Source organism: Aedes aegypti, chromosome 3, assembly GCF_002204515.2.
Source record: "Aedes aegypti strain LVP_AGWG chromosome 3, AaegL5.0 Primary Assembly, whole genome shotgun sequence".
NCBI classification, from domain to species: domain Eukaryota; kingdom Metazoa; phylum Arthropoda; class Insecta; order Diptera; family Culicidae; genus Aedes; species Aedes aegypti.
In genome coordinates, this window is record NC_035109.1 from 173076524 (window position 1) to 173090227 (window position 13704).

At 37.2% G+C, this 13704-nt stretch overlaps 1 protein-coding gene across 2 annotated transcripts in view; it reads right to left on the minus strand.

The window, feature by feature from the left end:
- LOC5570891 (transforming growth factor-beta-induced protein ig-h3) overlaps positions 1 to 13704 on the minus strand; it is a 59568-nt gene that overhangs the window by 39857 nt on the left and 6007 nt on the right. Inside the window, exon 2 of one of the 2 annotated variants that reach the window (XM_021854069.1) lies at positions 7932 to 8173. In XM_021854069.1, the coding sequence (XP_021709761.1) occupies positions 7932 to 8173 (242 nt within the window). The remainder of the gene's footprint in view (positions 1 to 7931; positions 8174 to 13704) is intronic. The other variant, XM_021854070.1, reaches the window with a different exon arrangement.

The window sequence follows — 13704 nt, forward strand, 5'->3', positions numbered from 1 at the left end:
TACTAAAGACCGAGTATACCTCTGCATCTTCATGGATGCCACGGAAAAAAGTTTTGTTAGTGGGAGGGCTTCAAAGCTACATGATCAGAATTCACCTTGGTAAGTGATGCGATTCATGTAACCTCTGTTTGAAAAATTATCTATCATTGCGTCGACATCTTAAACATCGAACTATTTAATGGTTTGAATTTCGAAATTTTATAAAACATAAATAAGCGCTTATGTCAACACTTAAAGTGACGAACTATTCATAGTTTGTTCAACAAATTCATAAAAAAATACTTCTTCTTCTTTCTGGCGTTACGTCCCTACTGGGACAGAGCCTGCTTCTCAGCTTAGTGTTCTTATGAGCACTTCCACAGTTATTAACTGAGAGCTTACTATGCCAATGACCATTTTTGCATGCGTATATCGTGTGGCAGGTACGAAGATACTCTATGCCCTGGGAAGTCGAGAAAATTTCCAACCTGAAAAGATCCTCGACCGGTGGGATTCGAACCCACGACCCTCAGCTTGGTCATGCTGAATAGCTGCGCGTTTACCACTACGGCTATCTGGGCCCCATAAAAAAATACATGTTATGATACAAATGTGTTATTACAAGCATGAAACGAGCTCACCAATTGGTAATCCATCCTTGACTGAACAGTTACAATCGCACAGTGATTTATTTCATCGATTTCACGATCAAAATAGAATAACTTCAAAACTATTGGATCTAGATGTTTGGTGTCTTCGATGAAGTTTCTTGATATTAAAAGGCGCTTCTTTTGGTATTAGGGGTAAGATGATCAATTCACCCACAAGTGAGATAAAAAAAATATTTTTTCTAAAAATTAATTTAGAGATTTCAAGTCTTTGGCAAAGTTGTAGAGTATGTAATTACAAACAACTTTGCCGAAGACGCAAAATTTCTATATATTCGCGGAAATGAGATATGGAACATTTTGTCTTCGACACCCCTTAAAACTTGTTTTTTGTACATAACTTTTCAATACAATTTTTCACATTTTTCGAATCTTCTACAAAGTTGTTTGGATCGATAAAATACACATTTTTGCTGAACACGAAACCCTTGTATCTCTTATCGTTAAAAAGTTATAAACAAATTTATGTTACATTTTAGTCCACTTTCACCTTAAAAATCTCCATTCTACGCAAAATGACGCAGCTAGTTTCATGGCAACTTCAAGTTCTAACTTTCTACTTTTGCATGCAGGTAATAACTTTTGGAAACAAAAGGTTTTTTGCAGTGTTTTTCACAGATGATACACTCCCGTGCAAATGTTTGGGATCACCCTCTAAAAAACATGAACAATTGTTTTGTCCACATCTCTGTGATTACACGTCCAATTGAAACTCTCTATAGCGCATTTGAAAGCCAATGAGTTATTCTCACTTCGTAAGAATTTTCCCGGAAGCAGTTTCTGAATTTTGTATACTAAATTTTTACATAAAGTTGTGACATTTTTCAAAAAAAAAAAAACACACTGGAAAAACATGGCCATTTTCCTCAGAATTGGATCGATAAAAATAAAAAAATCAATGTATCATAAGAATCGTAATCTTATATTCTTTGAAGAGCGCTTACAAAATTTTGGAGGAAAAATGTGAAAACTGCTCAATATCAATGAAACAGTCATTCAAGTTATCGTGCGAAAGTTTGGGTTCACCCCTCATTATGATGCTTATCGTGCAAAAGTTTGGGATCACCTGAGCCGCACGCAAATAATTTTTGTCAATATCTCTACAATTTTTCAACCAATTTCAATAGTTCATAACTTTTCCAAACGAAAATAATGGCGCGTTCATGATTGGCTTGAGATTTGATAGAACTATCGTGTTTTTAGTAAGTTCAGGTGAACCCAAAGTTTTGCACGATGACTTGAATGACGGTTTCATTGAATTTGAATAGTTTTCAGAATTTTCCACCAAAATTTCGAGGGGTCTCTTCAAAGAATATAAGATTACGAATCTAATGACACATTGATTTGAAGTTTTGATCAATCCAATGCTGAGGAAATCAACTATTTTTTTTCAGTAAGTTTTTTAAAAAAAGGTCACAACTTCAAGTAATAATTTAGTATACAAAATTAAGAAAATGTTTTTACTTGTTTTTAATTATGAATCGTGGTTTACGGCTAACCAGCCGACTGGAAGTTTAACAACTACCGAAAAGCTAAACATTACATATACTTTGCAATTGGATTAAATGGACAAATTAATGTGAAGTTTTGCGAAAAACTTACACGTCTTCTCAGTGAATAGAACTCACGACTCCCTGATCTCTAGTTAGGGCGCGTTACCCCTACGCCACTAGAGGACTCATGGAAGCAGAAGTTAACCTGAATTCGATTTCAGCTCAATAATCACGTGGTCCTTTTTCGCAAAGTGCACCTCTTTCGGAAGAATTAGATGTCCAACCAAACACAACGCTTTCTATATATATATCCAACGCCTTGCCCGAGAGCGCATTATTTTTTAGGTGGAAAGTTCATCGTCTCTCATCAGACTGCATTGTAAAATTTACGAAAATTGATTGAACTGAAGTGTACTAATCCGAACAGAAAATCGAAGGAAAGAAATCGATCATTGCAATTATGCCTTAGTAAATGCTAGATATGAAATGTCAAGAAAACAAGATCTATAATTGGTTCGAAAACAAGACTGGTGAAAAGGTATTGGGGCAATATAAACACTTTCTTGAAATTTAGTGAATGTTAATTGTTCTTCTTTTTGGAATCATTTCCTTACAAACTGTTACAAAGCCTTTTTCTCAGCTTGTTCTTAGAGCACTTGCCACATTTCTTAACTAATAGCTTTCTATGCTAAAGTTATTATTTTTTTGCTTTTGTATTAGGGCTAATATTATATCTTGAGGGCATTGATACTTTTATATGATCTCACCCGATTTACAGAATAAGCACAATTTCTTCAACGGCACAAATATACCAATTAGCGGGAAACGTGCCTTTGGAGCCGGCCTTCCGATAGGTCAAACTATTTTTTGTGCTTCATAGTATTGAATGGTTGCTTCCACCGCAAATTCTGCTATTTACCTGAAGTAATCAACACCGTCAACAATGTCATAAGTTTACCTAAGGAATGTATCGATACATACTCGAATCATTTGAGTAGTTTTTATTATGAAGGAAACAGAACTAAAACGATTGCGATAGATATTTTTAAAGAATCGCATTGATGATTTATTCATAAAATAAACATACTTTTGAGTCAAAATTCTTGATAAACTTTCGTGAATAAAACAAGATTTTTCAAAGGCTGCACCACCCTCTACAAAAACGTACATGAGGAAGTACTCATTCGATTCCAGTCATTTCATTCTCTAATTCTAAAACAAAAAAAATCATGGATCGATGGGAAATCGAACCCAGACACGTAAGTATGACTTCGATTTGCAGCTGTGGACTTAACATATACTAAGAGGACCCTGCAAACATTTCATTCAAAATTTCCTAATTCAATTTCTTGAATCTTGGTAGTAGAATTCACTTTCGAGAATCTAAAACTAAATTAATAACTACACACAGCCAAATTTCTGACCCGGAAACTTACACAACTAGTTTACTAAAGCTGAAAGTCTCACTAAAAAAATAATTAAAGTGGTATTGCAAACAAACGCATAATGCTTCAATTTTCCTTGCGTTATGAAAATGGTACAACAGTGAGAACTGGTACATGTTATACATTGTATTGAAACCAAAAAATGTTTGTATTAAATATATGATCATAGCTTTAAAAAGCTTGTAAAATATACCTGACAATTTGATTTCACTGAAGTTGTGTCTCAAGGTCTTCATTGTCCAGCATTCTTACTTGCTCCGATGTACCTTAACAAAAAAATTGTAGTTGACAGGGAAGGTTTAAAACTTAAAATTTTAAATTAACGATATATCATCTGTGAAAAACACTGCAAAAAACCTTTTGTTTCCAAAAGTTATTACCTGTATGCAAAAGTAGAAAGTTAGAACTTGAAGTTGCCGTGAAACTAGCTGCGTCATTTTGCGTAGAATGGAGATTTTTAAGGTGAAAGTGGACTAAAATTTAACATAAATTTGTTTATAACTTTTTAACGATAAGAGATACAAGGTTTTCGTGTTCAGCAAAAATGTGTATTTTATCGATCCAAACAACTTTGTAGAAGACTCAAAAAATGTGAAAAATTGTATTGAAAAGTTATGTACAAAAAACAAGTTTTAAGGGGTGTCGAAGACAAAATGCTCCATATCTCATTACCGCGAATATATAGAAATTTTGCGTCTTCGGCAAATTTGTTTGTAATAACATACTCTACAACTTTGCCAAAGACTTGAAATCTCTAACTTAACTTTTAGAAAAAATATTTTTTTTATCTCACTTGTGGGTGGATTGATCATCTTACCCCTAATACCAAAAGAAGCGCCTTTTAATATCAAGAAACTTCATCGAAGACACCAAACATCTAGAACCAATAGTTTTGAAGTTATTCTATTTTGATCGTGAAATCGATGAAATAAATCACTGTGCAATCGCAGCGTCAACACGTATAAGCAGGAATGTAAAATAACTCCGATGGCGCGCGAATGAAGTGCTAACTGAAAAACAAGGACACTTCGAGCGCGCAAAAAAATGAATCGGACAGCTTGGGTCTTCGCAAAGCACTAGGCAAACGAACGAAGCCAGCGAAAAACACTCCGAACGCGCGAAAATGAATCGGACTGCTTGGGTCTTCACCAGTGCTGTAAAACGGTGAACAGAGTCTGTTCATGCACACCAGAAAAATGCCACCGCATCGGTGGTTCCTTTTGTGCGATTGCGTTCTTGCTTTCTTTGCTCACGATCGCCCGAACACATGTACTGTAAAGGGCGTCGCATCTTTTTATTTTGACATGCAATCACGCGTCTGATGCCCTGTGATATTTCTACAATAACACCACATATCGATCAATTTTCTCAATACTGTCGTACATTAGTTTGTAATCTATCTATTATAATCATAATCCATCCAATTATTCACAATAATAGCTATGAACGGAAAAAAGAACGACTGTGAGCAGATTCTGCTCATCCAGCAATCACGCTCTTTTTACATTTGTTTTGTTCTGGTTCTCCGATGCAATAATCTGTGACCAAATCGGTCGCTGTTGGTTCTGAGCGTGTGAGCATGGATCCTGCTAAATATTGGTTCATTTTGCGTAAACGGCATGATTCTTTCCACCACTGGTCTTCACACAGTTCTTGGATAGTATTATTACAGTATGCGCAGTAAGATTCCACAGATTTATAGAGTGGATTTTCTTGTATGTTTAAGGCAGTTTTTTTTCTCTTAGTAATGTTAGTCTTTGCAGGTAAACACTTCTTAAATTTCGGTTGAAGATACGCTTTTGTGCATTGACGTTGATTTTTGAAAATTCATTTTTGATGACAAATAAATAAAATCAATGAAATCATACTTTTTGATACATTCATACGAATCCAACAAATAAATTTGTAATTGAACCCTGATAGTTTTACTTTCAGAATTTAGGGCAAAATTACCATAATTATTTACGAAATTTATGGAATAAGAAGGATTGTTTTTGATTGAAAGGTGTCCACGATGAAATTGCCACACTATGAAATTGCTCTAACTTTTTAACCGTTGGGTAGAATTTAATGAAAATTTGGGTGGATTTAGTTCATAGTGCATTATTTACATCCTGCAAGTCCTGTGATCAAAACTCGCGGAAATGGAGTTGAAAGAACAGCTCGTGTGTGATAAAATCTTGCGCATTCATCACGAGAACAAGGATCTTTCGCATCGTTCCATCGCTAAAACGTTGGGAATCGTGAATTCCACGGTGTCGCGAGTGATTAAGCGGCTCGAGGAACGATTTACCACCGATAGGAAGCCCAGAAGTGAAGGAAAAAGTATTCCGTACAACACCAAAAATCACAACCGCGTAGTTGGGGCCTTCAACCGAAATCCGAACGCCTCCGTTTGGGATGTGGCTAAGAACCTGCTCCTAAGCCGAAGTTTTGTCCAGAAGACCAAAACTAAGGCTGGGCTTCGAACGTTCAAGGTACAAAAGGCCTCTAATCGCGACGAGAAGCAGAACAAGTCCGCCAAAACCCGTGCCAGGAAGTTGTACCTCAACATGCTGACGAAAGTTGAATGCTGCATCAGGGACGACGAAACATATGTGAAGGCCGACATCAAACAGATCCCCGGCAACCTGTTTTTCACGGCCAGGGATAAGCTCAGCGTTCCGGAGCATGTCCGCACTCAGAACATGTCCAAATTTACCAAGAAATTCCTGATTTGGCAAGCCATCTGCACGTGCGGGAAGCGGAGTGCACCTTTCGTGACCCAGGACACGATGAACGGACAGGTGTACATGAAAGAGTACCTCCAGAAGCGGCTGCTTCCTCTCCTGAAGGCCCACAACGTCCCAACAATCTTCTGGACGGATTTGGCCTCATGCCACTACTCCAAGGACGTGCTGAAGTGGTATGCGGACAATAAGGTTAATTTCGTGCCGAAAATGTTCAACCCTCCCAACACTCCGGAGCTCCGCCCCATCGAGAAGTACTGGGCGATTATGAAGCAGCATCTTCTTAAACGACCTAAGGTAGTGAAGACAGTCGAGGAACTGAAGAAAGTATGGGTTTACATGCAAAAAACGGTTGATTCACAGGTTGTGCAGAATCTTATGGCCAGGGTTAAGGCCAAGGTGTGGGCATTTGCGTATGTACAGTAAATAAAATACGAGTAAAATGGTAAAATGAAGTTTAATAGTTATTTTTCAATCCCTGAAAATTTGATGGCAATCGGATGAAAACTCTAATGTTGCGAATCAATTTTGTGTGTGGCAATTTCATCTTGGTCACCCTTTAACGAAACCAAAATTAATTTCAAATTACTAACAAATTTCTTTTTGTTTCTATCCAACAATATTCTCAAATTAATACTATTATGTAATAAGTCCTTTCTGCTACATTAATAAATTGACTCGGGTGAATTTTGGCGATACTATTAAAACAAGAAATTAGATCCATGGAAAAATTTTCAGAGCATTGTATTTTTCTCTTAGAATAAATTTATGCTGAGAATTTTATTGACAGGATCAACTGTTGATTTCTGCTGACAAATTGAAGAAACATACTAAAACCATAACGCAAAACGGAATGATTCATTAATTTCCAGCAGATTCCTTAAAAAATACTTGTAACATTTTCTGAGCCTCTAATAAACTTCAAGCTCCAGGTAACAAATTCATATTGAAGTCGCTTTAGAATAAAAAACACCTCTAGGATTTTTTATGATACGTTCAACGTGAACTTGCTTTCATTAAAAGAAAAACAAAGATGAGTTTTCACTTTGATTGAGGGGCGCACAAATGGAGTTTTGCCATGAGGTAACGCTACGGCTCTGTTGACAGTTGCTACGGATTGATTCGACTTAGGGCCGTCCATTAATTACGTAAGACATTTTTGACGGTTTCGTGGCTTCGAATCGCACCTGAGCACGTGGATTTTTTCATAATCTCACTCATAATGTATCCATCTTTACCACGCGTAATGAGTTAATTGATTTAAACACCATGCGTATTGGATTACCGAACAGCTCAATGTATGTGTCAATAAACCATTTTTTTATTCCTTTACTGACAGGAAGTAGTAATCACCCTGTAAATTCATAATTCGTCTGCCAGAGACGTGTCACTATTTTCATTATAATTTGTGTTCTTTAGCCAAAAATTTCAAATGGGTCCTATGCTTTGATTTTTTTTTTTGCCCTGCTGTACCATAAAAAATTACTGTTAAGCACAGATTTGATGGATGCTTTTTCTAAATAACGCGTTTTTGTACGTATTTTCTTGCAATAATCGTAAAAACTTTAGATTCATAAGGTTACACAATTTATATTTATCAACCAATATACCACTCACCTAGCGACTCTCGATCCCGCTCCAGTCCGACAACCCGCAGTCCGGATTGGCTATTGTCGGCTTCCTGCTGATCATAGTCGGCCACTTCCCTGGAAATCGGTTCATCGTCATCGTTACTAAATGGCCATACAAAACCGAATGCACTTGCTTCGCCCCTGACGAGTGGTTTGAGCCTTTCTTTTCGCCAATTCGCAAAATCGTCATCGAAATGTGACCGTCTCAATGTATCCCCGCCGAAGAAGCTGATGATAAAGCGATTTTTTTTGTTGGTTTATTTGCGGTAGCGATGATTTTTTATGTGATGACGAGCGGTTAGTAAGCACATGGGTGTTTCCAAACATTCAATTTCACCAGAAAGTTCCAGGAACGAAAGTTCACGAACCGGTTCAGATTTAGCGACACGTTTGTGAGTCATTTATTATGCGATTTTTTAGTACACATTTTGTTCAAAGATGTCAGGATGGTTGTTTGTTACGATTGGTAAGCAGAAACGTATGATAAATTTTAATAGCATAATGACCCACAACTCAACGAGATAAAGGACAATTCCGTGATTGGATAATAAACGTAGCCACCGTCAACGATATTGGACGTAATTTGCAAGTATGGTAGATGTGCCGGTAGTATGCGCCACGCTATCGTCCTATCAGCTTACTTTCCTCCATCAGTAAACTTTTTGAAAGGGTCATTTTGAACAGAATTTTGGTCCACATCGGAGAAAAAATAGTTGTAATCATCTATTTTAACGATTAATGATTTATATATTTAGGTTAGATTAAGTTAGGCTTATTAAAAGCATTTTTTTCGCTTATAAGCTGCAGAATTCAATTCATATATAAAAATTGTAAACTGCATATTAAATATAATATGTTGTTTACAAAATGTTAATAATTGCTTAATTGAGTTTAACCAAGTTAGGATGATAGTGTTAATAAAATAATAAAAAGCAAATAAAAAACTGAATGTAATGTTTGAAATGATACTGATAAAGGAATGACAAAAGTAAAGTGATCGTATAGTTATCGAATGTCTGTCGATTGATATACTAAAAAAAGTTGTGTTTGAGTGGCGAATACTGGTACACCTACCCTAACACTCATCTGACTCGATATAAGCAGTTAAAGTGTGAACCCAGAAGTGGCACAGTCGAAGGGTTTTTATTTGATCTCATTTTCTAAAGAAACTAGTCCTAGTCTACAGGTACTCAACTGAGCATCTCATGTCGGCATCGAAGCGAGACTTCTTTCGATACAGTTCATGAGCTTTTCTGATTGATCGGCAAGCCTGAGCAGAAGAAATGGCAATGCATCGTGCCGGCTACGGCATGTTCAAGTTCAGGGCCTCTCGTTTCGATCGACGGGGAATCAACCGAATGCAGCCAAAATGCTAACGTGTGGAGAAAGGCAGCACTACTACTGGTCTTGATCGATGTGAAGGTTGAACAAAACGAGCTCCGACGCAAATGGAGGTTCGTTTACTTTCAAAGCTGGGAAATGATACTTTGTGCATCGTTTTGAATCTACTTGAAAATATTGCTGTTTAGTGATTAATAATGACCTTTATATCATTATACAAAGTATTCTGAGCTGAGTAAATAGTTCATTCATTCATTATAAATAGTGATTCATTCATTATATTATACAACAACTGATTCATAAGAATCAACATTGATAAGAATGATTACACAACAAACATAATAATATATTTCTCATTAAAAAAATGGTACCGTTTTGTCTCAAGTCTCGAACATGACTCATATTCCAAACAGTGATAATACTTTTAAACGTGGAGGACTTGAATTAGTCGACGTCAAGTCAGAGTGGACCAAGCGACATTTTTCATATTTTGAGACTTCAAACGCTTTGTATTTTTAAAACTCGTTAAAATTTTGGTTCAATATTTCTACACGTCTTTGTGTTACTTTCAAACAATATAATGTAAAGGGATAGTTATGACAAATGATAATCCAAACCTCTGATAGAACGATGTTTTGATGGACTATGTGCACTTGGTTCACTCTGACTGAACTAATAACCACCATTCAGTGAGTTGGTTCACTCTGACTGAACAAATTCTAGGAAAATAACAACAACAATAACAAAATATTATGCTTGCATGGTTAAACTGGGTGCATACCTTTTAGATAAACAGATTATCAAGACCCTTTGACATCAGTATCGTAAATTCTTCAATAATCCATATCTTCAATCCCGAAATCAGTGGCATTACGATAGCTTGAAAATTAAGATTTTGTTGGGTCAGGGCATTGAAGACTAGAAATATTCAAATATTCATTCAGTCAGAGTGCACCAAGTGAAAATCTTGAGTATAGACCAAAATATACTGGTCCAATAAGCGGGTTCTAGGACATTTAATATATACACCATAGAACTACTATAAACTTCTATCGGACTCTGAAATCTACTCAAAAAATGCAATAATCAATCAGTTCATTGCTTTTTGACACTTGGTCCGCTTTGTCTGCACAGAAATTGTTGCAATTTCTGACCACCCATCCAAATATCAAATTAAGTAATATTTGATGGATTGTAGAAGAATCATTCGATACCGAAAAAATCTAACAAATCTCTTAAAAGGCCTTTCATTCCCTCACATTCCTCAGCGCGCTGATCATTTTCGCTGTTATGGTTATAAGCACTTGGTCCACTCTAACTGCATACTTTTATCGATTTTTAATGATCGTCCAAGGTAAATTTGTTACATATCTCTCGCAGTTAACAACATTCATCTAATCTGCTCAAAGTGAAATGAAAGTGCATTAAATGAAAGAATACTTCAATTATCCCAAGTTTTTTTACTTGGTTCCCTCTGACTTAACGCCGACCAATTGTACGAGAAATGATCATCCTATGTAGAAATTTCGAAAATTTTGAAAAAAAAACTGTTTAAAGTCAAGTGTTTTTAAAATGCGCCATGTTCGGAATTGGAGACAAAATGGTACGAAATTTATAGAATACTAGTGGTCCCGGAAAACTTCGTCTTGCCATCAAGTTGGCTGTTGAAAAACGCCATGGAACGCTCCGTGCAAAATGGAAGTTCCGTTCACTCCTGTTTTTTCAACTTTCCCGTTAAATATCCCTTGCTTTTTATATACACAAACACTTCGGAACACTTCAGGAACATAACTATGGAAGAATCATTCTTATCCGTCGAGCCGTTCTCAAGCCATTTCGTGACATACAAACACCACTCCATTTTTATTTATATAGATGGAGGGGTTAGCGACAGAGCAACGATCATTTTTAGTTTCTCAAGGTATTTCTAAATGGTGCTGACTTTCTGGATGATATTCTTCGTATTATCCGTCAAAAGATTACTTTCTTGAACAACTTTTGATGAGATGCAACTTGTGACTAATCGAAACATGCATCCAGAGATAGGTATCTCTGTGGAATCTTGAAATATCGTTATGATTCATATTCCATACACTTAAGACTTGCCGTAAAATGTATCAGGTATCAGGTATCAGAAGGCCGGCTCCAGAGGCACGTTCCCCGCCATTTGGGAGATTTGTGCCATCGCCATGTTTGAGCCTATTTCATCATCTACCCGATGGGAGAGGAAAGGGAAGGGGAAGATGGGAGGAAATAGGAGTGGGGTCCCTTGAAGAGGGAAAATCGCATAAGCGAATTAAGAGCATGTAGCTCCATACCACAATGGGTTCGAACAGCGCCCTAAAAAGGGCACTGCAAAACGCATGAGCGTAAAGAGAGCCTATAGCTCATTACCACAGCGGGTTAAGAATAACAGAAGGTCCTGAAGATTCAGGTTACTGAAATCAGTTTCACCTAATAAGTGTTTACCAAGTAATTGGAATCGCCATTACGCGAGAACTTGACAGTTACATATCAGGTGATAAGAAGTTCCATAATCGGAATCACAACTATCACACACAAATGTATCAACACACTGAATATTTGCCATGTGATAGTTGAGTCAGCAGTGGCCAGTTAAGGTTGTAACCAAGCGACTGCAATTCTGCTTTGACAGATTTGTTAAATACTTAGCCACCTTTGGAGTGGCTCAGTAATGTACAGACATCCACTCGTCCCGCGAAGGGAGTTGTGGGGAACATTTTCTATAAGCAAAGTGACAAGCAATTTTGAGATCACTCAAAGCAAGGACAATTGTGTCCCAATTCACCGGAAGTGGGAACATCCAAATCACTAGGATTTCCAATGGACGGAGAAAATCCATGGAATTTGGTCACAACCAATTCACAGTTTGTGGAGTATAACAAATGCATAGTCTGCGAATTTACATTCTTATGTTCATATAGAGATGTAGGCGATTTCCTACAATAAGTAATCCAAGATTAGAACTACTTAAGCATTCCATCAGACTGGAGCTTCTCAAATTGATATCTGAGCTGCTCCAGATGATGTGATGAGTATCAGCATCACTGCCCACAATCAGCAGAAGGCCTTTTCATAGACAGTGAACGATAACTCGTTTGAAATCATCCATTGGGGATGGTTCATCATGTGGTAAATACACCACAAAACGAAAGACGTATTTCCTATTGAGGTCACATATAGAAATATCAATTGTGACAGCACATACATCTCTGGTTGTTAACTCAGAAATGAGTGTAGCGACGTCAGCGCTATTCACGAGCACGTATGCACGAGGCATGGCACGCGAGTATGCCATTTCATGTTTCTGAAAGTAGCAAAAACTGGGTCCACTAGGTTACCTAGATAAAAGTTCACAAAAGTAAGGTTTTTGAACTACCGCCACTTGAGCTGTACCATTTGCATGAGTCTACAAAGATTGATCGTTGCTGACATTTTATGCTGGAGATTGATCTAACTAAGCTATCCTAGCCGTAGCCACTACCCAAACTAGGCAGGATTAAGCTTTTCGCCATCTCAGAACGAAAAAGATCAGCAGCGAACAAAAACCAGATCGGTAGCTCTTAAAAGTCGCCAAAGGCGAAAAGCACAGATTACACTGCATAAAACGCATAATGCGAAACCATAGAGGTGAAAATTTAAACTAAATTACAATGTTTTAATAATCCCACCCTTATTTAGCCTCAGGCTTGAGACTGAAGAAGGGCAGCCGATTATCTCGGAGAAACACAAGGTCACCTGCACCATTGCTCCGGGTAGCACAGGAAGGGCATAATACTGTAGAGGGCGCCCTGGAACTCCACAGGCTCCGTTTGCGGCTAGGTTTTATTTAGACCCCCCTAACCATTCATTCTTTGGCACGGTAAGCTTAAAGCCGTATGAATTAGGGGTCACCTGTGAGGTGGACTTTTACCACCGGAACAGGCAGTCCGTAGTGTTAATTCTTAGCCAGTTGAAACAACCGCTACCGACACTACGCGGCTATCTAGGCTGATCGGGAAAAGGAAGTTAACATTGATGATTAACTCCTGACGTGCCCAAACAGCCACCAAAAATGTAATATAATGCATATAATAGACTTTGCTCATTCTTTCTCATATTCCGAACACCTTGATTCATATTGTGAAAAGCATGAATAATTAGCATTTAAAAAAGGTAATATCGTGAAACTGAGCTGAGCATATATAGAATCTTTGAACTATAGAATTTCTACAACTCCTAGCGTCTAAATTAGCTTTAAAGGCATTAAACTTGCAAATTACCATTCTCTCCCGGACATATTTTAAATATTTCAATGAACTCTCCATACAAAACTCGAATGTTCGGTATATATGTCGTTTAGGAAATTGAAACAAAACGAAATTCTCTTGAGAAATTGCTTTAGAGTTTCTTACATC